This window comes from Aythya fuligula, chromosome 2 (genome assembly GCF_009819795.1).
Source record: "Aythya fuligula isolate bAytFul2 chromosome 2, bAytFul2.pri, whole genome shotgun sequence".
Lineage (NCBI taxonomy): Eukaryota > Metazoa > Chordata > Aves > Anseriformes > Anatidae > Aythya > Aythya fuligula.
Window position 1 is genome coordinate 47,802,062 of NC_045560.1, and position 25,562 is coordinate 47,827,623.

General features: G+C 42.2%; 1 protein-coding gene across 4 annotated transcripts in view; it reads right to left on the reverse strand.

Moving 5' to 3' along the window:
- Positions 1–3,366: 3,366 nt before the first annotated feature.
- KCNG2 (potassium voltage-gated channel modifier subfamily G member 2) overlaps positions 3,367–25,562 on the reverse strand; it is a 54,209-nt gene continuing 32,013 nt past the window's right edge. For all 4 annotated transcript variants that reach the window (XM_032182054.1, XM_032182053.1, XM_032182052.1 and 1 more), the window contains 2 exons: positions 24,219–25,042; positions 3,367–5,286 (listed from right to left, as the gene is read on the reverse strand). In XM_032182054.1, coding sequence (XP_032037945.1) covers positions 4,492–5,286; positions 24,219–24,962 — 1,539 coding nt within the window. In that variant the 5' untranslated portion in view covers positions 24,963–25,042 and the 3' untranslated portion in view covers positions 3,367–4,491. The remainder of the gene's footprint in view (positions 5,287–24,218; positions 25,043–25,562) is intronic.

A 25,562-nucleotide genomic window follows, 5' to 3' on the forward strand; every position in this document is an offset into this window, starting at 1 on the left:
ACAAAAAATGTTTTCACAAATACATCAACGCAAAACAGAGGACTAAGGAGAATCTCCATCCTTTACTGGGTGCGAGGGGGAACTTAATTACAAAAGATGAGGAAAAGGCGGAGGTGTTAATGTCTTCTTTGCCTCAGACTTTAGTGGCAAAACCAGTTGCTCTCTGGATACCCAGTACCCTGAACTGGTGGAAGGGGACGGGGAGCAGAATGTGGCCCTCACTATTCATGAGGAAATGGTTGGCGACCTGCTACGGCACTTGGATGTATTCAAGTTGATGGGGCCAGATGGGATCTACCTGAGGATACTGAGAGAACCGGTGGAGGAGTGGCCAAGCCGCTTTCCATCATTTATCAGCAGTCCTGGCTATCAGGGGAGGTCCCAGTGAACTGGCAGCTAGCAAATGGGATGCCCATCTACAAGAAGGGCCGGAGGGCAGACCCGGGGAACTATAGGCCTGTCAGTTTGACCTCAGTGCGAGGGAAACTCATGGAGCAGATTATCTTGAGAGTCATCACTCGGCACTTGCAGGGCAACCAGGTGGTCAGGCCCAGTCAGCATGGGTTTATGAAAGACAGGTCCTGCTTGACGAACCTGATCTCCTTCTATGACAAAGTGATGTGCTTGGTGGATGAGGGAAAGGCTGTGGATGTGGTCTACCTTGACTTCAGTAAGGCTTTTGACTTCCAGACCTCCATCCTGCCCCTTCTGTGTCCCAGCTTACTTGGATTTGACTCTCACAGGTACTGTCCTACCTGTGCTAAGCTGCAGCTGAGGGGTTTTGCTCAGCCTCAGGCGGGCCAGCAGAACCACACGGGATTTTTTTACTCTTTTCGTCTGCCTCTTCCCTCTTCTGCTCCAGTGCTTCAAACTCTGTTAAGGCTATAGTTAGTTGGAGTGAGGTGCTGTGAGAGCTGTGGATATTGTGCTCCCTGTGAAGCAGCTGCTGTGAGGCTGCCACAGGTTATGCCTGTTCTGGCCCTGTTGCTGTGACAGCAACCTTTGTTTGGGTGACCACTGAGTGTTTTGACTGTCATGGTTTTCTTATGATAGTAATTTTTCTTAATTAAGGTTGCTCTGAGGTGGAAGATGGCTGTACACGTGCCATACCAGTAGCAGGAATTGTGCCTGACTTTGTGCCACTCCCTCTAACACTGTCCCTTTACAAGCGTGTTACCACATTTTTAGCTCTCAGACATCTCAGTCCCATGCCAGAGAGGACATTTTTTTTTTTCTTTGATGCAAAGAGAATGTGCTGCAACCATGAAGTGTTAGATTGTGCTTCACAAGAAGTATATATAGCTATCTACTGGCACTGGCATGCATGCAGGCACTAGCACAGCATTTTTTCTAGTTAGTGATACATGGCCCTAAATCATTCATGTGCCATGTCAAGGAAAACAACCACACACAAAACCAACAATTCTCCAGCTATTGATCAAAAGTAATAGCCATCACTCATAATAACAGCTATGCTGGGGGGAACTCACTGTCCTCTGGGTATCTTTCATGTCTGGCAATGTGTGCACCAGAACTTTATACAGCTTCCAAAAATAATTTGTTTAAAAGGTTCCTGGTTTATATTTGTCTCCTCATCTGTCATCTCAATAGATAAAATGAAACTTTATTAAAAGTCAGACCTCGACTAACAAACATGATGAGTGGGTTTTGTCACTTTATTAAAAATCCGTGTGTGCTGGAATTAATTATGTGCCTTTTGAAAATACAAAGAACTCGCTGTTGTAGGACAATAGCAACTTGATGGACCGCAGCAATAATGGGTGTCAACTTTTGCTGCACAGCTGCAGAGCTGCAGTTAGCTGTCTCAGGGTAGTTTTTTCACGCTGTAGGACCATGGGAGGCATTAATTAAAGCTTATTTGCTAGCACTGCAAGCGTGAAGCTCTTCATTCTGCAAGGATGTCTGCTTTAAGGTGAGTAAGCTGTTAGGAGTAAACTAGTACTGATGAAAGTTCATGGGCCCTACCCCCCTGAGGAGATGTGTTCTGCACCCTTTGAGGGGCCGCTGCTCACTGCATTCACACCAGAGATTTAGCTCTGAACTGAAGGGGATGTGCATGGGACATAAGTACCACGGAAGGCTTTCACCTGAATGCACACCAAGACATCATAAAATGCGCTGTCCCCCCCTTATCGCCGTGCCATGCCTTGCCCACCCACGTTCTTCGCTTTGCTGGATTTACCCAGCCGCAATGCTGAACCTCAGTGTTAAACCTTAATAAGCCTTGATGCAAGAAACTCCTGTGTCAGGATTTAAGAAAAAATAAATTCAAATCTCTCAGTGAGTCACAGCAACCTAACGCTGGTATTGGTTTGCCAGGAGTCTGAGTCAGCACAGGTGGCATCCATCACCCTCCTCGCCTGGCACACGAAAGCGAGCTCCGTGTGGCAGCAGGCTGTGACTGGTGGCACAGCCCTGAGTTTGTTTGTAACTCAGTGCAGCCAGGGGACTGGAGACCCAGATACAGCCTGCTGAGTGCCTGGGCTCAGTGTGCTTCCTTCACATCTCACAGCAGTGCTCGGGGGTGTCTGGCATGGCTGTGCTTCCCTGAGGCACCCTCTGCTGCGGCAGCAAGGGAGCAGTGCCAGGGCTGCAGCTCTGGTGGCTGCAAGCACGAAGCCCAGAGTGTGTCCTGCAGCCCTGATGCTGGGAGCCTCCCATAGCCACGTGCCTCCACAGCTCCGCTCCCGTCCCCAGAAACAGGCACACGAAGCTCCCTTCCCTAGGCAGGTGGCATTGAGAGGGAATCGAGCCCTCCCCTCCCTGCAAAATGCATTCGTGGCTGTCCCGAGCAGAGGCTGCATGTGTGTGCGTATGTGTGTGTGTCTTGTCTGCTGACTCCATCAGGCACATGCCAGCACAGAGAAACATCACCTTCCCCCCGTAATGCAACTTGTAAGCATCACTAGAGGCACTTGTTCTGCAACACAGCTTCCCATTTTTATTAAAATCAAGTGTAACCTTTTTTTCCCCCCTTGCTCCATTCCTATAAGGAATGGCTTAATACAGAACTCTGCTAGTGTAGGGTTGGTGCTATAAGCTGAGGCAAAAAAAGCAACCAAAAAACCAACAAACCTACCTTTAATATTTTGTTCCCTTCCTGGTATGAGGTGAATATGAAGGACGACACCACGGGTTTGGTCCTACAGCTCTGCTAATACCAATGGAGCTGTAGGTACAAGAGGCATTTGTGCCCTGTTTCCTGCTGTCTCCTGAAGTATCCCACTTCTAGGAATACTTAAAAATGCACACAGTGCACTGACTTAGACCAGCTACATGGCTCCATTAGAGGACTGGAAAGCTCATGAGACGAGCAGCAGTAAACAACATGCAGATGACACCATACTCATTTTCCCTTTCAACTGACAAGTTTTTTTTTTTTTTTTGAGAGCTGGGGGGAACAGACAGAACAATAATATTGATTTTTAGATGACAGGATCATCTTTTTCTTAGTAGGGGGGAAAAAAGCCTACTCCTAACGTAGCTCACAGCTGCTATGCTGCAGCTTAGGCCACTGGAGGAGTCTCATTGACTTTACTCAATTTGAACTGGTCCTGACTGCAGTCACTGAGGAAGAGTATGCAGAACTGGGAGTCATTGCCGGTATAACATCACCTTCCCCTTCTTGGGCAGGACGTATTTGAGGTTTATTCTTCTGTTAAACGTGGTTTTGATGTATGGGAGATGGAAAGCATTAAAAGAAAATGGAGAAATGTTGTGAATTGTAAAAGTATTTCTTATATTCAACTGTAAGAAAAAAAAAGAAAACCAACAATTCAACATTCAGTACAACAGTCGGGAAGATTTTCTATGTATATTTCTGTCATGGGGCTAAGATACAAAGCTCACTGTGGTAAATATGCATATTTACTAAATAGCGCGTACTGAGCTAGAGCACACGTTGGAGCTGGCAGCTGGCAGTGCCTGATTTGTAAGACAGACAAAACCAAGCCCCTGTGAAAGCCGAAGAGTTATTTCTGCCCTTCTCTCCCCCTCATCCCTTTGCTTGTCTGAGATTCATGTTCCTCCGTGGAGCTGCCAAAACGAACTCCCTGTGCATGGAGCACACCAGGGGAAACCCCTCACTTGGCATGTCGAGCACGGTGTCGCAGAGCAGGGAGGAGGCGACACGTTCACTGCCCCACCAAACAACACCCCGGTGTGGACTCTTGGTGCTTCAATATATCCTCCTGTCTGGCTGCATTCAACAGCTGCTCCTTGAGGTTGCCAAAACCAGTTGCTCAATAGAAAAGAAATGCCCTACAAATAGTGATGGAGCAGAGCCGAACTTGGTAGAGTTCCTAGGGACGCTTTTCAGTAGGCCCTTAAGATCAAAAGTTGGTCTTTGGGGAAAATCTTGTGTGTGTCTGCCCCTAATTTATGCAATTCAGGCGGTTCTGATTGCAGAATTGATCCTCCACCTCATGTCTACTGCTTCTTGTACTGCCAACTCACTTTAACTGTTGAGAATTAACTTCTTTTGGCTTCCTGGTCCACCGCTGGCTGACCCACCTCCCTGGCAGCATCTAGTGGGGATGCAACACTGTCACCACCTGTGAGCTTGGTGCTCTCTTCTAGCTGGCGCATCTGCCTGCTTGCTGCTCGTTGCTGCTGCTCCTTCAGCTCACTGTAGGAACGGGAAAAGGTATGAAAGATGGAGGTGACCGGGAAGGCCATCAGTAAAATACCGCTCAGGATACTGCTTAGGGCTACCACTTGTCCAGGGATGCTACGAGGCACCATGTCCCCGTAGCCAACAGTGGTCATGGAGATGACAGCCCACCAGTAACTGGTGGGGACACTTGTGAATTCTTGCTTGGCTCCCAGTTCGCTCTCAGCCAGATATACCAGTGGCGAGAAGAGGGCCATGGCAACACAAAGGAAGAGCAGGAGGAGCCCAAACTCCCTCGTGCACCGGCGCACGGTGAGCCCCAGGGTCTGCAGCCCCAGCGAGTGCCGCGCTAATCGCATCACGTAGAGGATGCGCAGAGCCCGCAGGAAGCGCAGCACCAGGCCCACTCGTTCCAGGTACTTGTTCCCTGCTCCTCCGCCAGGCTTGCTGCTGTTTTTTGTAGAGACCATATCCACAATGAGAGAGATATAGAAAGGCAGGATAGCCAGGATGTCGATGATGTTGAGTGGGGTTTTCAGGAAAGCACACTTGTTCTCTGCCTGGATGGATCGCAGGAGGAACTCAAACGAAAACCAAGCCACGCACACTGTCTCCAGCACAAAGATGTTGTAGCACTTCTGTGAACATTCACCCTGGGGAAAAGAGGAGCAGGAAAAACAAAAAGGGGGGAAGAAAAAGATTTAGCCAGAGAGCAAACCAAAGAAACACCAAGTAGGAGTTCTTGAAGGCAAGTACCAATAGCATGTTACATCGATACAAATCGCTAGCTACCAAAGTAAAATCATTACTGCTAAGAGCAGTTGGAATGAATGACTGAAAAACAGAGCAACTAACTGTGTGCTTGGCTGCAGGACAGGTTAACAATGTTCTGGAGTGTCCCAGGGCTGCCAAGAATTTGCTGTGATGTTATCAGCTGCCAGTCGGACAGCCCCTGCTGAAAAGCCAGCGTCTCATGTCTCATTTCTGAGCAAGCCTTTAACATTCTGCAGAAAGGATTAGTACATGATTCACAGACCTTAATAAATGGAAGATTGCACCATCCCCTCCTGATGAATGATAAATTGCTTATAAATGGCTGATAAACACCCACAGCTTTTTATGTTGTGTGGTTGGAGTCACCTACAATCTGTTATTCACGGAATACAAATGTTTTTGAAACGCCAGTGAGCATTTATTAACCCACTAGCCCTATAGCCAAAAGCTCATAGGAAGTACTGACAAATGTAGGTATTTCTAAAAGAAAAAGAGGAGGAGCTCCATGGACCATTTAAAATTACCTAACCTATAACAACCAATGACCATGATGACCCCACAAGCTTTCTGAGGTAGAAAAGCACTGGAAAAAAAAGTGCCCCAGGCTCAATGAGTGGAAAATCAACAGAACCTTACTTCTTTCCTTACAAAGCCTGTAAACGAGCATCTGGAACATGTGAACAGAAACAAACAATAATGGTGATGATGACTGTTCTTTGATTGTTAATTCAACAGCAGAAATACTGTGGCAATTCTCCTCTACTTCACTGCTGGTAACTCCAGCTGAATAATAACCAGCTTCTTTAAATAGATTTTGATGTGGACAATTATAGGGCTAGCGCTGTTTTCTCTCTAAATGCTCACATAAAAGTGTTAATACACTGGTGGCTTTGAGCGGAAGGGAAGTGTATATTTATTTATGGGAAGTGTATATTTATTTGGTGAATCAGTTTGACTTGGAAGAGTTCATGAAAACTCTTGTAACCATGCAGGAATACATCCACACTGGAGGGATATGTAACTCCCACTGAACACACCAGCTATTAGGTATGAATGTAAAACATCGTTCTGCTTGCCTATGCTAAATCATAGCGATAAAATCTCATTAAAGGGCTGTGAGGCTGTGTCAGTGGGAGAGGCCTGTTTCACCAATGGCCAATCTCAGAATCTGGCACATCTATAAACAACTTCTGCCCACACGCTCACCACAGGTGTCTTCTGTGAGACAGAGCTGAGGAAATTTTTACTGCACAGTGACACATCCTACTTTCATCACTTCTCTAAGTGTTTATACATTCTGTTATTCTTGTTGTTAAACATAACAGCAAAAAAAGTAACAGATTTTTCTTCAGTCGCTAACTACAGCATTCCCCAACTTGCGAGGGAGTAACTGGATACACATTTCAAATACAAAAGCCCTGCTACCCCAAGATATTATCCAAAGTGCTGAGGTGTTCTTCCCCTTTCACATTTAAGATAGGAATCCTCAGATCCTGCTTTTGTGATCCTTGTATAAAACACCAAGAAAGGCTGCAGCGCTTTGTACTTCAAGCTGTTTTTAAATCAGCTTCCTATTGGCATGATGTACATGTACCTCCCATTGTCTCCCGGAGGGCATTCTGGTATGGAAAGAAAATTAATTACTTGTCCCATTGAAATTGCTGCCCTGCCAAGATCTTAAGCATATCACAGGGAGGAGAGAATCTAGTTTTCCTGATGTAGTAGCTCAGCCTGTAATCAACTTCCTCTCTAATTTTGATAGGTATGAAGACTAGAATTTGTATCTGCCTCACTACACTAATATGGTCATAAGTATTTTTGTCACAGACATAACACATGGGACAAAACGCTGTTTTAGGGGCTCCTCTCACGTCATAATTAAGTTAGGAGGTTCTTCTTCCATTAGGTAACGAACAAAGAAGCTTTCATCCCACTGCACAAATCTAGTTTATCAGGATATGCTTGCTCTCACTCCTAAGGGCAATGGTTGCAGGCGATTTGCAGCTCTTGACACTATCCTTGCTCTTACACAAAAGGATCAAACTGAGGCTTTCTGAAGAAAACCTACAGAAGAATAATCCTGGCTAAAGTGAAGCAGCAGAAAAGACAAGAAGGAAACAAAACAAAACAAAACAAAAACCCACCAATGTGCACATTTCCTTTCTCTGAATGGTAGATCACTACCTGGACCACCATGCAAGGAGACTAAAATGTAGCCTGCTTTAACAGACCTATCTGACAAGAAGTGGTCTTTATTTTTATGTGTTTTCCATGCCATTAAAAGTTTAAGGAAGGTCAGTGAAGCCTATGGATAATTCAGCCTTGGAATAAACCTATGAAGATGTTAAGATATTTAATAGTTAACTTGGTGTCTAGTATTCCATCCCACGTGGTGCAGAAGGGAAGGCAACATTCCCAAGTAATTCTGTCTATGAATTTTGGTATAGGAGCAAAGAGGAGTGAACATTGTTCTCCATTAATGGAATACCAGAGGAGATGTCTTCCATAAGACTCTGTCTGCCTTCCTACATTGTGACATGTTTATCCTGGGTAGATTCACAAATCCACAGCTTTGCTATTTATGCCTCCAGTCTCCTGCAGAACTACATCAAAAAAGCAAGCGCAGGAGCAGCCTGGCAAGCTGCACTCAGCTCAGCATGAAACGCTTGGCTGTATCCGGAGTTTGGGCCATCCAATTCAGCAGAATTAAACCAGCATCTTTACCCATCACTGTAATGAAGAGCCGAAATGTACTCCATCCGGAACTGATGGGGGGCTCTGGCTTTTCCCCACTCTTCCCACTTTCTGCAGCTGACATTGCAAATGCTGCGATGTTTACTTTCAGTAGAGAGGAGCGATAATGCTCTGATACACGGAGCTCACTTTAATGGGATGAAACAATCCCCTTTTTTAGCTGATGCATAATTATCTTCAGCAAAGTATTACTCCTTCTCCGTATCGTTATTAACCTATTGCAATCTAAACAAGCCCAGCTCTGTCCAAAAACTGTCCTGAGGATAAGAGGGTTTGAGCAGGTCTTAGAAAGCAGACCTGTGTGTCAATTAACCTGCCACAGGCCTTTTTGCATTAATTAAATGTCTTCCCCTTCTCTGGACCATGTTTCAATTACATCTAGGCATGACCTGTTACAATCTTCAGATGAAATCACAAACAGAAACAACGAACGCATGTTTCATGCTCCTTGCACTTTGCTTCTTTTGGCTGCAGCTGCTTTTGCTTGCAGATTTTTCCCCTTGATAACAACATTGTAAAAAAACAGCAAATATTCTCATTCTAATTTTTTTTAACAATGCATTTAAGAGTCCATCCAGATGCTGTAACTGTGCTTAGGTTTTTGATTTTTTTTTTTTTTTCTACTCAAGAAAACAAATAGAAAAGTACAGAAACACACACATGGGAAAAAGGGCAACCAAGAATGAACCAGCCATTGGAATATAGGAAAAACAAGTCCTAACAGAATTGGATAGTGTCCTGCCCAAAACAGATCCGTATCAATGCTGCATGTTCTCATAAAAAGATGAAGTTATATCATAGCTATAAACACATATATCAACAACTACATATTGCTTTTTACTTTTTCAAAGTAAAAAAGCTCTTAGCTAGCTCTCACTCTGACTAACCATATTTCTTTGTCTGGTAATCTAACTGATACATTTTTATGGTTACATTTTCATACCTAGTTTTATAAAGATGGGCCACAGATAAAAAAAAAAGTTTTTTTAGTTTTCACAACAGTTTGATTTCTTCTTGTCATTTAGGGGTCTAAACAACAACAAAAAAATAAATGAACAGCAATCACAAATGACACTCCCATTACACTTTTTTTTTTTTTAATACTAAAAACCTAACATATGTATTTTTTAATACATATGTAACCATAACATTAAATAAATAATGTCTTAGACTTTTGATTACAAAAAGCAGTGGTATAGTAAAAATACATCTGCAGTTACACAGGATTTTGGGGACACGTGCTAATGTCAACTCAGGACACAAAAAAAGAAAAGACAGAATGTCTTAGTGAATAATTCTGTGCAGTCAAATTAAAGTGAGTCTCTTTCACTAGGATTTACAGAAATTTGCTGTCAAAAAGCCAACTGCAGTGCCTTTCTTCTGGGGACAGATTCTCTTTGCCAAAAGAACTACTGAGAAAATTACATAAAGAAAAGCTGGTGTCACTGGAGTTCAAACCCGACTGTACTCACTGCTCTACATAGCCTAAAAGTTTCATCCGCCTCAGAAATGTTGTGGTTTGGTTGTGGGGTTCCTTCCACTGGCGTTCCCTGGACTGTGACTCAGAAAAATTCTAGACATTGTTACGTGACTTCTTGATCCTTGTTTTGTCTGATTTCCCCTGATTTTTCCTCTGATTTCCCGAGAAGAAATTTTGACTTTTCTCTAGGTTCTCACAGGCTTTGATGCCATCTCCCCCCTCTGGTATGAGAAGATGCCAAAAGCCAGATCATCTCTTAACCATCCCAGCTCTTGTGTTGTTTTGCATGCATTTTTGCATGTTCAGTAGCTCCACAGTACTTTCAAGGAAGAAGTTTCAGTGCCACCCCCTTTACCCGTATAGAGAAGGATTTCCTTCCCTGTCCAGTTTGTAGGGTAAGGAAACAATAACAACAACAACAAAACCATGAGAGGAATTGCATAAAAAAATCCTTACATAAGCTTTAAAATCATGACATTTCTAGAACATTATTGGGATCCTTGTTTACTTGCCTTTTGACACTTGGGCATTTTGGGTCTTGTTTTTTGAATGCTGCTCTGTGCATGACAAATCAAGTTATTTTTTAAATAAGAGATTCTGTGGAACGACAGTCTCAGCACTGGAGATCAGCATCACAGAGACCTGCAGACAAAGGTCCTTATACAAGGGTTGTCCATAGCTGCAAAGCGTGAGACAGCCCCCAGCCCGGTGCTTTATCTAATTCTTGCCAGATTTGGGTGTGAGGCTGAGCTGCTCGCTTCACTGACTGTCTGCAGAGAGGTCTGGGGGACAGACACACCTTTCCCACATCCCCTTCCCTCCCCAGACACACTTCAGCGGCCTAATCATCAGTGTGCTTGCCTGGCTGATGAGAGACCCAGCTGCTGCTCTGAAACACGAGTGTGGAAACCTGCCCCTGTCCCTGTCCCAGCGTGGCCCGGCCTTACTGCGTCAAGGTCCTGAGCATCACTCCGAAACTAAGAACCCTTTCCTGACAGAAGCTCCAGCAAAGCCAGCAGCATTACCAGGCATACACACAAAGAAGACACAAAGGTTCTGCTCCCACTGGCATTTTCTGATGAAAAGCAATTTCGGGATGAAAAGCGATTTTCTGATAAAAGTACCCAGCCAATTTTCACAGCAAGGATGGGTGTACGACTTCTGCTACATGACCCACCACTGGAGTGCTGGAATGGCAGAGCAACCCCCCTCCTTGGGCACAGGCATGCTCCCCTCTCCTGGTGGCCACTGACAGACTCAGTTACTGCAATTTAGTACTTCTGCCATTAAAACTGAGGTCAGCCTGAACTGGCAGCCAGCCTGCTCTGAGCATTTCTTGTGCTCCTGAGCAAAGATGATTCAGATGCTGCACAGTCTGTCCTCACAGCTCTCTGGCTGTGAATTCAAAGTAGTGTTATCTGTTTGTCAAGCCACCAAGGGGCCACAGTACAACCCTCTAGTTCTTGCTGTAGACGCTTTGATCTGGAGCTAGAGCTCAGTTTGTGCTTCAGCTAGCTGCTAGAAGAGATAACAGAAGTCTTGCCTTTATTGAGGAGGATTGTCACTAACAGTTTGCAGTGGTATTACTGATATAAAATAGCTTTTTTTTTTTTTTTTTTTTTTTTTTTTTTTTTTTTTTTTCCCACAGAACTTTATTGAGAACAGAGGAGATGGGCAGGAGCTATACCTGCTCTCTCTCTGAATTCCTTTTTACCTCCAATACAACACAGCCACAAATCACCACTTTTCAATACCTTTCAGCCCGTAACTTTTAATCTGCTGGTGAAGCTGCAAATAACCATGGAACACCAACAGGAACAAGAGGTGCCTACAGACTATGGTAACTGCCAGCCATAAATGTTACTAAGCTGTAAATGTTGAACCTTGAGACCCATTTACCCTTTTTCCCTGAAAATCTTGTAAACCTCTTAACAGCTGCACTCTGACTGCACAGATTGGGTGTATGTATCTGAATATTGGAGGAAGATACAAGAATTTCTGGGAAGAATGGAAAGCAGATAACTCGTCCTACAGGTGCACAGAACAACCTCTCATAAGCATCTTCTTCTCAACCAGTTTTCCTCACAGCTGCACCTACTTTTAAAACCCACATCTCAAAAAGCAACAGCATTTGTTGGAGGGAAAAGAGTGTTATCTGGCTGTGCTTTATGGAAAGCAACCAAAAACTGTGAACTCCAAGGAAGAAGAAGTATGTAAAGAATAAAAGAGACCATAAATATCCATGAAATAGAACATGATCAACCTCCCTGTTCTTCAGATGATTATCAGTAATAGAGCAATACCTCATCTGGAGAGGCTGGGGGGGAAGTAAAGACATCTAAGACCTTAAAAACTCCTCAGACTCTGTGACTGACTTGAGGGAATGGTATGTGCCCCAGCAGCCAGCTGCTGCTATCTCTCAGTCTGATCACACTACTCACGAGGAGAGAGGGGCTACGCTACTACTTCAGAAGAAATAAACAACATTTGTATGTGGAGCTCACTGACAGATTGCAAGATGTAAGTGAAGGATTTGATTTCTTCAAGAACCATTCATGTTCAAGAAGGATGGTTCAAACTGGAATGAGTTGAGAAAGTAATAACCCAAGGTCACTTGGATGATTAGTAGAATGGAAAAACTACCTTAGAAACAGACAATTAATTGCATTTGAGTTGTTTGCCACCATTAAATGAAGGTAGAAAAGAGGCACAGATGCTGTCTGTAAATATTACAAAGGGATGAAGAGAAGCACTGTTTAATGGTGTGGTCAAATGTTCTCACACAGATTTATGTGGACTAGCTGAAAATACTGTAATCTTAATTGACTGCCTGGATGTTTAGTCCCCATCTCAGTCCACAGAATAGGACTTAATCCTTTTCATTCTTTAATTCTTTATTGCATAACCCTTAATTATTGTTCTCTAGTCCTCTTCAGCACAAAGTCAAACAGGATAACTCAAACTTCCCTCACTTCCCTCAGAAGCTATCTCTACATGGTCATGAGCAACCTCTTGGTGTCCCTGCTTGAACAAAGGAGTTGGACCAGATGATCTCCAGAGGTCCCTTCCAACCTCAACCGTTCTGTGATTCTGTGATTGTTATTAATCTAAAGGACAGTGTAAGACAGTAAGTGGGCTAGTAATGACATTCAGAGCCCTATGACCTCTGTGTTCAAGAACTTGTTTGCCATCATTTTTGTGAACAGATACTCTGAGTCAAAACAGCAGTGAGCTGTATCTGGGCTCTGCTTTGGCAATTTGATAATCTCTCAGTGACCTTTGGAAATTGCCTGAAGATTAACAGCTACACAAGTAGACATAGGTCCATGAGAATAAGATACTATATCTGAAATTTAAGAGCTGCCACAGCATTCAAAGCAAGATTTCACAGGCCACTGCCCATATCTCTTTCTTTCTAGCGGCTTTGTTCTGCAGCAGATCCTCCCTGTGGGAAGCACGCAAGGGCAATGTGTGTACGTGGCTCCCACAAAGCCTGTCGTGCTTGGACCAGGCATTGCTTGCCCAGCCTAACCTCAGGGAGCTCAGTGCAAAGGATTTGTTTATCAGTGCCACTGCCAGTATTACCGACAGCAACACATAAAAGAATGATGATTTTTAAAAGGTTGGACCACATGATCTTAGAGGTCTTTTCAGACCTTCAGGTCTTCTTTTTTTATCTTGATACAGATATACCATTTCTACAACTGTGAGCTTCCTAAGAATCATAGAATAGTTTGGGTTGGAAGGGACCTCAAAGATCATCCAGTTCCAATCCCCTCCCATTGGTAGGGACACCACCCACTAGTTGGTTGGTGGGGTTGCTCAGGACCTCATCCAACCCGGTCTTGAAAACCTCTAGGGATGAGGCATCCACAACCTCTCTGGGCAACCTGTTTCAGTGCCTCACCACCTCCTGAGTGAAGAATTTCCTCCTAACCTCTTATCTAAATCCCCTCTTTTAGATTAAAACCATTCCCCCTCATGCTGTCAATATCTGACTGAGCAAAGAGTTGTTCTCCATCTTTTTTACAAGTCCCCTTTAAGTACTGAAAGGCTGCAGTGAGGTCACCCCCTCAGCCTTCTCTTCTCCAGGCTGAACAGGCCCAGCTCTCTCAGCCTTTCTTCATGGAGGAGGTACACCAGCCCTCTGGTCATCTTTGTGGCCTTCCTCTGGACCTGCTCTAACAGCTCCGCAGCCTTCTTGTGCTGGGGCCCCCAGACCTGGGTGCAGCACTCCAGGTGGGGCTTCACAAGGACAGAGCAGAGGGGGACAATCACCTCCTTCCCCTGCTGGCCACCCCTTTGTTGATGCAGCCCAGGATGCAGTTGGCCTTCAGGGCTGCAAGCGAGCACTGCTGGCTTGTGTTGAGCTTCTCATCCACCAGAACCCCCAAGTCCTTCTCTGCAGGGCTGCTCTCAGTGAGTTCTTCTCCCAGCCTGTGCTCATGTCCGGGGTTGCCCAGGCCCAAGTGCAGCACGTCGCATTTAGACTTGTTGAACCTCATTAGTGGTTTAACACGTGGGCCCACTTCTCAATCTTGTAAGCCCAGCATCATATTCTTTTCTTCTTTTCAAGATTGCTTCACACACTAAAAGAGACTCTTATTCTCACTCTCACACACACATTTTGTAACTTGCTAATTGGATTAAAGAGAACAACTGATTCTTTAAAGCATTTTAAAGCTTATTTTCCCTCTTATTTTCCCTAGTTTTCCCTTTCTTTCAATCCATTTTATAGGCTTTTCTCCTCCTACTGCCTCCCACTCACTGCTGGTTCTATGTTACTGACCCAAATTAGTTTTACTGGTTCCTGCAACCCTGCAACCTGCTATAGAAGTTGGGGGGTGTCTGTTTTTTCAACTTGGAGGAATGAAGGACAGAGTCAAGCTTATTCTTTTCCTCTTACATGTTTTTCCAAACCTGTTTTTTTTAACCCTCTCTTTCACTTTATCCTATTAGCTGAAAACAAGCGAAGGATTTGCCTGTCTTGCCTCTGGGCAGATTTGCTCCCCTGCTGTGTAGTGGCTCAGCTGCAGCTGGCAATCTGCTGCTGCATTGCCCTTGCATTAAAACATCCTGAGCTGTATTTCTGAATTTGTGAAGTGGGTGAATTTTTTGCATGATGAATCTGACCACTGTGAAGCCCTGCACTCTTCTACATTTCTTCTTTCTGCCCAAGGCAATGGTGTTTCCTGTGATGCTGAAGCTGTGTGACTTACCTTAGAATTAATTAGGCAGAAATTCTGCCGTGTACAAAGGCAGCTAGCTAGGGACTTGGAGAAAATATCCACAGCTTCTGCCCCCAGAAACTCTGTGTGTGTGTGTGAACTTTTCAGAAAGGTGCTGGAATTTCTGTTCCAAGCACAGCTCAGGATGAACCAAACCATCAACAAAACACCTAAGCAGCTCTGAACCAAAACCAGAAACAGTTTCATGTCTTTCCACATACACTGTCACTGGGTGATGATTTCTGATGTTAGTTTTCTGCTACTTTGAGATCTAATAGAAATTTGTAAAACATTTAATATTGGAGGTAAGTTTTTGAAAAATGTCATTTTTATTAAAGGATATGTGGCACTGATTTAAACATCTTACAGAAGTATAAGTACCTGCACCAGAAGTCATTTTTTTCCAGAAAACTTCATAACTTTATAAAATTATATTGTTTGACTAATGAGGCATCTTCTGAACAGAATTATTTTTTATAGTTTTACTTGGAACTAATATTATGCTTATCTTTTTAAAGTCTATCAACCTTGTAGTTTTCTTCCAGCCCTTTCTTAAGCCTTTGTTAAAAAGCTATTGTAAAATTTTTAACCTTTTTTTTTTTTTTTTTTTTTTTTTTCTGATTTGTATACCACTCACTCCTCTCTTAATTTGTCTTGAACTTAAATGTCTCCATGAACACTATAAAAAGTCCTCAATTTCAAGAATGTCTATACTTCATCTTAGTCATGACACGTTAAGCAATGAAAATCTAAGTATAACGTTAAATGCTTTAGTACACAGCCCAGTCAGCTCATTACCTCAGCCTACTTCTATGAGATCTAGCCAATCAAAACTCTGGTTGCTTTCTTTTATTTGAAACCTCTGGGATGGACAGCAACATGCCCTGGAGATCTGAGATGAATACAGAGACCTTGTTTTTGTTACAAATCAGTGAAAGATTCCTCTCTTTAAAAACACTAGGACAATATTAAACATACTCATACAGCACAAACTCTCTTGCAAAAGGCAGTGGCACAAACCATGGGGTGAAGAAGCTATGCTGTTCCCTGACAATATTACAATCCAGGCTATACTGAGTAGCTGCATTGATTTTACAAATGTGACTGGAGACAACACAACTATTATCATGAGATTGCTTCAAAGACTCCCTGGATGATTTACCTAGATGATTCAAGCCCACTGGTAGGTATTGATGTTTATCGCAGTGGAGCCACAGACATTTAAAAGAAACTAAATATGAGTATAATTTTCTGGGTGAGACACATTGCACAAAACATAAACAAGTTAACATGACATAATTACCAATGCTTTTATGGAAGCGTCTTAGCTGTTTAATTATTTATCACTAATGTTATATTGCAGTATATTTATACAATATTTAAAAGAAAACCTAAGCCTGCTATTTATTCATGAGAAGATACCTTGTAGACAGAGTTCATTAGTACATCATAAAGTTATGAACAAGTCAATAGGAATTTTGCCTTACCCAATTCTTACTTCATCCCCAAGCTAGCAGTGCAGAGAAACACTCTGCAGATAACCAATACAGATTTAGATTCAGATCCACAAAAGAAAGATTAACACACATATTCCTTTTACATTAAGGACTGTACCATTCAGGTGAACCACAGGCAAAGCACAGTTCCCTGTGGGAATCTTTGGGGGCCAAAGGACATTATCACCACTATCACCACATCTTCGTATTTGCAGAGAACACCATGCTGTTAGTCTTTTATTTGCACATTCCACGGTAATTAGATAAAAGATGAACACAACTCAAAAAAAAAACAACCAACAACCCACATAACTCAACATTTAAAGTTTAGATTGTGGAGAGATCCTCAATTCCTTGATTTTAAAGGTATGTGTGTGATCCACAGAAGCAAACCACATCATTTTCAACTGCTTTCAGTCAGCCTTCAGCTGCCTGAAAGGCAACATGCACAGCAAATTTCTCTGACCGTCAGATAGGAGCTGGGAGACTACACCACGATGACTCAGACTTGCACTGTGAGAAAACTTGCAGCTACTCCTCAGTCTGAGATAGTAACGATATCATACAGCGACTGCATCTTGTATGAACTAAGATGGTCTCATTGATGAAAATAGTAATTAAAAAAATTCTTACTTAGAAACCTAGCTCCGAGGCTGACATATGATGAATGTGCACTTGTATCTGAATAGCGTTATAGATGCAATTTTTATTTGTGATGATAAAGTCTCCAAACATACTCAGGCTTTCTGTCCAAAAGCATTCACAATCTAACTGAACTACAGGAGATCAAACTACATGAAATAGATGGAGCATGCAAACATTGAAACAAACTTTTGCTTATTTCTGATGACTAAAGTGGTGGGTAAAGGATTATCTCAAAGCCTATAATTTGGTGTTTATGTTAACATTTTAATGTAAGCACCATCTGAACAGAAAATGTACCTTAAGTTTATGATGGAAAAAAAATAAGAAATGCTTCAATTATAGTTCACATACAGCTCTGCAGTGCTGTGAGTACTGTGTGAAAGTGAAACTGAACATGAATCTTAGGAGTCTGCAGGAACTTCATTGACAACAATGCTGTAGAAAAGGCAGGTCACAAATCTTAGCAAGTTATTTGGTCCCCTCCATTCCTCCCCCCCAGCTAGCTGTGGCATGGACTGCCCAGAGTGAACACAAAATGCAACCTAGCAATATGGGAGACGACTACATCAGTATGATGTACTTACAGTTAGATGCCTTAACTGCTGATATTGCCAAAGCTCATTGTTTTTGCATTTAAGCAGCAGAGCTGTGGAAATGGTATAAAACATTCTCAGATGATCCCTAGGGAAATAAGTTAGTTCAATTGCTTAAGATTCTTTTTATAAAAACTCACCCTTTATGCCTATATACTGTAAATAGTTATCTGTAATGCCAGATGGGATTTTTTAAAAATATGCATTTTATGTTGACTGTGTGGTAATTCCTGTAACAGTTTATTCCATAAAGAAAAGAAAAACACAAGCTACAATTTTATTAAGATTTTCATTCATGAAAACAAATGATCTATGCAACACAAATGCTGCTGAGTTAAAATCCTCTACAATACTTTTTCACTGAAATCAGTGGATGACTTAATGTAAAAATAACAGTTTTCCCCATTTAGAAGTACCTCAAACTACACGACTTTTGAGATGAGGTAGTATCTATCTTTCATTCAACAAAATGTTGGCATTTCTGACACCCCGAGGCCCTAAATACTTATATTTCTTCCTCATTTAATGACCTATTTAGACTAAAAACCTAAAGAAATCAACATTAATCATCAAAGAATCACTGAATGGTTGAGGTTGGAAAGGACCTCTGGTCAAGGTCATTTGGTCCAACTCCCTTGCTCAGGCAGAGCCACCTACAGCACGTTGCCCAGAACCATGTCCAGATGGCTTCTGAATATCTCCAAGGAGAGAGACTCCACTAGGTCTCTGGAATACCTGTACCAGTGCTCAGTCACCTGCACAGTAAAGTCATCTGATGTTCAGACAAAGCCTCCTGTGTTCCATTTTGTGCCCACTGCCTCTTGTCCTGTCACTGGGCATCACTGAAAAGAGCCTGCCTACTTCCTCTTTGTACCATCCCTTAGGTATCATTGATAAGACTCCCTCTGAACCTTTTCTTCACTAGGCTGAACAGTCCCATCTCTCTCTTCATCATTTTTATGGCCATTCATTGGACTCTCTCCAGTAGCTCCATGTCTCTCTTGTACTCAGTTGTGGAGCCCAGGAGTGGACACAGTACTCCAGGGCTGACATTGCCAACGCTGAGTAGAGGCGAAGGTTGACCTGCCTCAACCTGCTGGCAATACTTTGCCTTATGCAGTCTGGGATACCATTAGCCTTCTTGGCAGCATGGGCACATTGTTGGCTTATGTTCAACTTGGTGTTCACCACGATCCCTGACCAGACTGGCCTCCAACCAAACTTTGCACCACTGATCACCAGCCTAGGCCTGTCCATTCAACCAGTTTTCAACGCATCTCACTGTCTGCTCATCCAGCCTGTACACACATCAACAGCTTCTCCTGATGACTCGTTATGCAAGACTCTCTTAACCTTGTCTGAAATTAGGTTTGTCATGTACCTTTGCAAACCGCAGTCTTTAGTCACAACTTTGTTTAAAACACACATTCAAAATTTATCTACTCTTCATGAAAGTCGAAGCACAGTGTGCAAATTAAGCTTAGAAGGTTAAATAGTTTCAGGCTTCTTTATGAGCTATTATTAACTTCATTATTTATGAGTCTCTCTTTGTTGTAACGTTCTTCAGCTGAAGGTTACTGAACTGTAACTTCCTATCAGAGCATCTTTAATTAGCCTAGCTTTTCCCAATGCATTAGAAAGCATAGTGAAGAAGGAAGTTCCATCTGATTTTCTTCTCCTGCTTTTTACACAATACCACTACAAATGATTGAGCTCAGTGGGACTCAGCCCTACAAATGCTTTTGTGAATCAGGACAAAATGGCTGATGTTAATCTCTTTGTTCACCGTGTTTTTTTTTTTTTGTTTTTTTTTTTTGTTTTTTTTTGTGATGAGGAAGATTGCCTAACAAAAGAAAGAAGCTTTCTTCTTTAGATAGAAATGGTTGAAATTTCTTTTTTTCTCCAAGAAAAAAAAAGAAGAGTCTAGTATGATGACCACCTGGCTTTCAGATGAATCTCTTAATGTCTTAATGTTCAGCTCTTACTGTGTTCTGAAAGCTTTTACTGTAATGTATTCCCAACTTGGTTAAGCCACTTCACTTTCCTGCAAATTTCAGAAGCAGTTAGCATTTGCATCACTGGATTGGTGGATTTATTTGATTTAATTAGTAAACAAAAGCTAAATGATAAAAAAAATCACAGAATGTATGTCCTAATTTGGTAAGTAAAAAGTAGTTTAGAATCTGATTCTGCCAGCTTTATTAATAGTAGTATAGCACCTGAAATCTGATACTATTTCCAAAAAGAGTAAAACTTGTGATGAATCAGGGTGACCATTAATGAGGATAAGATGGTTGCAGTGCATGGGAACACTATCCTTTCCCACTCTTGACACTAGGGATTGCCACTGTCATTTAGAACACCTGGATCAGCTAATAAAGACAACAAAATGTATCATTGATTATTTTTCTGTATTTTAAAAGAGATAAGAAGATACCTAAAATAATGCACCTTGAGTACTGTGTTCAGCTTCGGGCCCCTCACTACAAGAAGGACATCGAGGCCCTGGAAGGTGTCCAGAGAAGGACTATGAAGCTGGTGAAGGGCTTGGAACACAAGTCCTGTGAGGAGCAGCTGAGGGAACTGGGGTTATTTAGTCTGGAGAAGAGGAGGTTCAGGGGAGGCCTTACTGATCTCTACAACTACCTGAAAGGAAGGTGTGGGGAGCTGAGGGTCAGCCTCTTCTTGCAGATAACTAGTGGTAGGAATAGAGGGAATGGCCTCAAGTCGCGCCAGGGGAGGTTCGGGTTGGAAACGAGGAGACATTTCTTCTCAGAAAGAGTAGTCAGGCACTGGAACGGGTTGCCCAGGGAGGTGGTGGAGTCACCATCCCTGGGGATGTTCAAAGAAAGGTTGGATATGGTGCTTAGGGACATGGTTTAGTGGGTGACATTGGTGGTAGGGTGATGGTTGGACCAGATGATCTTGGAGGTCTTTTCCAACCTTAATGATTTTATGATTTCCTCATATACTTGGTAATTAAGGCTTTTAAGATCCCACATTTACTTACACCTCTTCAACACATCACTGGTAGTAACAGCTGGTCCCTTCAGATCATATTAAGAGATCAGGGTATGAAAAACTGCTCTCCAGCACACTTGGTTCATTATAAAGTCCTCTCTTTCCCTGCAGCAATAACAGGACAGATAGGTGGCATATAAATCTCTTCTAGAAAATGCCAGCTCAGGGAAAAGACCATTGCTTGTTAATCAGAGTACCTACCTCAACAGCTCTGACACAGAATCATAACAACAATAACTCCAGCCAGACAGCCTGGAAAATGTACACACTGAGTACTGCACGTCCTTGAAATAATATTTACTGTTTGTTTTTGTTCCTTAGCCAGAAGAGATGCAGACACATTTCTGCTTGTTAGTAGACTGCAAAATCAGACCAACGAGCTACCCATGGGTACGAATTTTATAGTAGGTTCTAAAGGATACAGCTCAGGACGATTAACATGCCTTTGAATTCACATGAGCTCTCTTCTCTCCACACCTATTATTTGAGGAGCTGCTTTGCCTTGCTGAGCCATGTACAGATGACACACAAGGAGTCTGTAACTTAGGTCTCTGCTCCGACAAGCCACTCCACGTGGGCAGATGCCTGACTCCTTGCCCAGCTTTACTGAGGCTGAAAAGATCTACACAAGTATTCACATCCATTTGTGCAGGACCAAAATCAGTCATTGTGTATAACTCCTGGAATGACTAATTACAACTCAGAGTGCTGACTTGCTCTGACTCAGTAGTAGGCCAGGAACATGACATGAAGTAAGCTATGTAAGAAGTGATATCTCACCTGTGCTCTGTGCTACAGAATTACTTTTATCTCAAAAAAAAAAAATAACAGCTTCCAGTCTGTCCACAGTCCTTCTCTGTGGAAAGGACAGAACAAAGCTTATTTGCAGAAGGTCTGTGCTTTTGGAATTTAAGGGCATAAGAAAACATCAGATCATTTACTCTGATCTCCTTTATATCACAAGTATTTCACCTTTTCAACTTGAAATGAAATCAGTAATTTATATCTAAATGAATTAGAATTTGTTTCGCCAAGGGCTACCTTCCAGCAGGGCACTGAGCTTAGAACTCAAAATATCAAAAAATACAAAATCCAATAATTCTCTTCATACTGCCCCAGTAATTTATCACTGTGGCATTGAACATTGACACCAAGTTTCCCATATGAATTTACTAGTATTCAGATTTTAACCATACATCCTTTCTCTTCTTAATTTAAAAGTCTTGTAGTTTATATACTTCCCTCCCCCAATAAAAGGCTCTTTTTTGATTAATCAAGTCACCCTACAACGTTCCTTTTGATAATCTAAATAAATGAAAATGTTCAAATTTCTTACAGTATGGCATTTTCTCTAGTTGTCTAATATTGATAGTTTTTTTCATCCTCTTCCATTTTTCAAAACATTTAAAAACGTTAATGTGAGAACTGACTGCAGTATGCTAGTGTCACTCTCACCTATGCTGCACAGAGGCACAAAATTATCTTTCACCTTCTAATCGCTACTGCCTAAGCTTGCAAATTCAAGGATTGTATTAACCCTTTTGATTTTATACTGCAAAAGGAACTTATATTTCATTGATGGTCCTCTACATCCTGTTTAGAGGCTCCCCACTTTTGCAAGAGTAAGTTTGCCTTCATTTTCATTGCACAATTTTGTACCTGCTTGTATGAAAATATGCTCCTTTTAATGGCCACAGATTACCAAGAACTCCATGCTTCTCTCATATGTTTGCTCTGTCCCTCTTATTACGCTTCTCCTCCCAAAAAATTTTATTAGTGAATAGTCCCTATTCATGTTCTGATCATTGGTAAAAATGTAAGGAGCCTAAACTCCAACAGAGTATTCTGAAAGCAATTGTTCAGCTCTCATTTAAAGCAAGGAACATCTAAATATAAAATACATCTCAGTTTTCAACCGTAAAATATCCCTCCTGTGCCTAAAATTCTAGCATACTGGAGCACTATTGTTTAATTAGAGTAAAAGGCATACATTTTAGAAATAAAATTTTTATTATTATTTTTAATTATTAGGACAGTATAGCTTTACCTGTTACCCAGTTTAGCTACTATCCTCAAATTTTGTATGATAAAAAGCCTTGAAAACAAAGGTGTCATAATGAATCAACCATTAAGCAACATAATAAATATTTTTCTTTTTTCTTGGCATGAACTGCTGCTATTAAATGATTCAAATCAAACAACTCAGTTGATATCTAACCTAAGCATACAAGCAAAGGTTGGTTTAACTGCACACAAAGTACTCAGTCAAATGCAGCGTGAGTCGCTGTGGAATTGCTGGACCCATTTTCCATCTGCATGCTTTTACTTCCAACAGTACAAAACACTAAATGTCTTCTGTCAGTTAATGACCACTCTCTTTCTGTTAATAGCAGTGAGTGATGAGCCATTCAGCACCTAGGAGATGGCACACAAGAAGAGATCTGCTTTAAGGTGAGTTTAGTATTCAACTAGTAGACAGAACTTGACTGGATGAAGTACTGTCTTGGGAGGTGAAGTTCAGAAATGCATTTAATGATCATTGGGCTAGAAAAGAAGCCCAAACTTTTAGCATCTTGCTTGGATCTGAAAGGAAGGCGTGGGGAGCTGGGAGGTTGGCCTCTTCTCACAGGTAGCTAGTGATAGGACAAGAGGGAATGGCCTCAAGTTGTGCCAGGGGAAGTTTAGGTTGGAAATTAGGAGACATTTCTTCTCAGAAAGAATAGTGAGGTATTGGGTTGCCCAGGGAGGTGGTCACTGTCCCTGGGGGTGTTCAAGGAAAGGTTGGACCTGGCACATAGGGACACAGTTTAGTGGGTGACATTGCTCGTAGGGTGATGGTTGGACCAGATGATCTTGGAGCTCTTTTCCAACCTTCATGATTCTATGATTCTATTCTATGATCTGGATAAAACTAAAGAGGCCATGAACTCTGCTAAAAGTTGCCACTCCAAACCCATTAGATTGCATTCCAGCATGCATTGAGTTCAGTTGTGAAAGTCCTCCTTTATCAGTCTTCACATGAACCCTCTTTGGCCTACATACAGTTAATTCTAGGAATCTGAACTTCTGCACAAACAAAGCACTAAATCCTTGGGAAATTTACTCTGTTTCTACAGTTAAATCTGTGCCTCAGCTTCCCTGCCCTTTAACTCACCTGTAGTATTAAAATATTGTTAGATATGTTTTTTACAGTGAGTTACTGAGGGTTCATTAAAATGAGTACGTTAAATTTCTTCTAAGGAAAACTGATCTGTTAGCTCTTAACTCTGAATGCTCTTCAAAGCATTAACTCCCAAGCAAGGCTAATTTTGATAACCACAACAGCTAGTTTTTCATCTTGTCATGATAACAGTAAACAAATCTGTTAGATAAAGCTGTCGACTTGTGTAAACTGGCAAAGATGTGCTGGCAAGATAGAGCTTGGCCCTGTCTTCCCTCAATATTAAGTGCATAATGCTTGCTGTGCTCAACTCTGGCCAGCTCTCCACATCGCAAATACTGAATACAATACCTGCAAGAGCGACTTTGCCTATCACCTTCCATGAGGAGACAACAACGCAAAACACACTTTACTCTGAGAAAAGCTGCACTCACCCGATCTTCTTCTTCTCTGACATCTGGCATGGTGCTGATACAGAGGCTGACTGCAGTGATGGCAACAAAAGAGATTGAAATACAAGCAAAGATCTTTCCTGGGATCCCTGAGTGGGGGTTCTCCACCATATCCCTGAGCTTTCTCATGCACAAACTCAGTCGGCTATTGTCCTGGAAGGCACATTGCGTAGTTTCACTAAATACCATCTCCCCTTCATACAGCCTGGCCTCAGCTGCCTCCTCCTCTTTCTGTCGCAATCTCTTTTTACAGCACCACTCCAGGTGGTCCTCTTCTATTCCCCAGTACACAAGCTCCTCCTGAAAAGAAAGAGCACACATCTCCCTGAGCAGCCTCAGCTTCCCAGCTGTCAGGAAAGTCATGATTGTCCTGAAGGCACAAGGATTACGGTCAAAAAAAAATTCATTGCAGCTAACATCATAGTCATCACAGATGTTCATGATCTCATCATAATTGTTGCAAGATTTTAGCTTCCCAAGCCTGGTCAAGGGGCAGTTCTCCAAGGTGGTCCATGGGATTTTGTATTTAATGCCACCTACATTGATGATCACAAACCTGGTCCGGTCATCCAGGCGGGCTAAGCAGCACAAGTCTTCCCCAGGGTGCAGAAGTTTGGCCTTTTTGTAGAAAAGTCCTTTCTTGGTTTGCACTTCACACAAGCTTTCCAAGTTATTGAAGGAGTAGGAGCTGAACGCAGGATCTGCATTTCCAGTGAGTAATGCCATTTCTTAATACATTTGTGGAGTTCATAGGGAGGTAGAGGCTACTCAAACAAGAGCATCTGGTCCTTGATTGGAGAGTTGGTCTGTGAAACAGAATTTTTAAACAACAACAAAATGAATACTTTGCTAGGTGAAAAACAACCTCATCTCATTAAACTTTTCTCCATGACATTACTTTCCCCATTATTATGTTAGAACCATATTCGTCCTATGCCCGCTGAAGAGTAAGAACTTAAACTGCAGTAAGGTTGAAAGCCATGTCCACACTTCTATAGTTTAGTCATTGAATGAATGGAAAAAAAAAAAAAAAGTGTGTTACATTTTCAGCAATCTCTTCTACAGGTTCAAGCTCTATCCCAGATGCCTAGGGAAAGGAAAATGGGGCTTTTAGATAAATGGGAATTTACATTTTAGCAACTTAAGGAAGGAACTTAGTTGCAAATCTTTTTTGATTATTTTGACCCATCTATTTAAAATACCCATCACAAAAATGCCTGAAGTGTGAGGATAAAATGCATGTCTACAGTACCATCAGAAATGCGATTGCAGTAATGCTGGTAACTGCTATTTTAAATTTGCCAAGTTTAGCTACTAATAGCAATG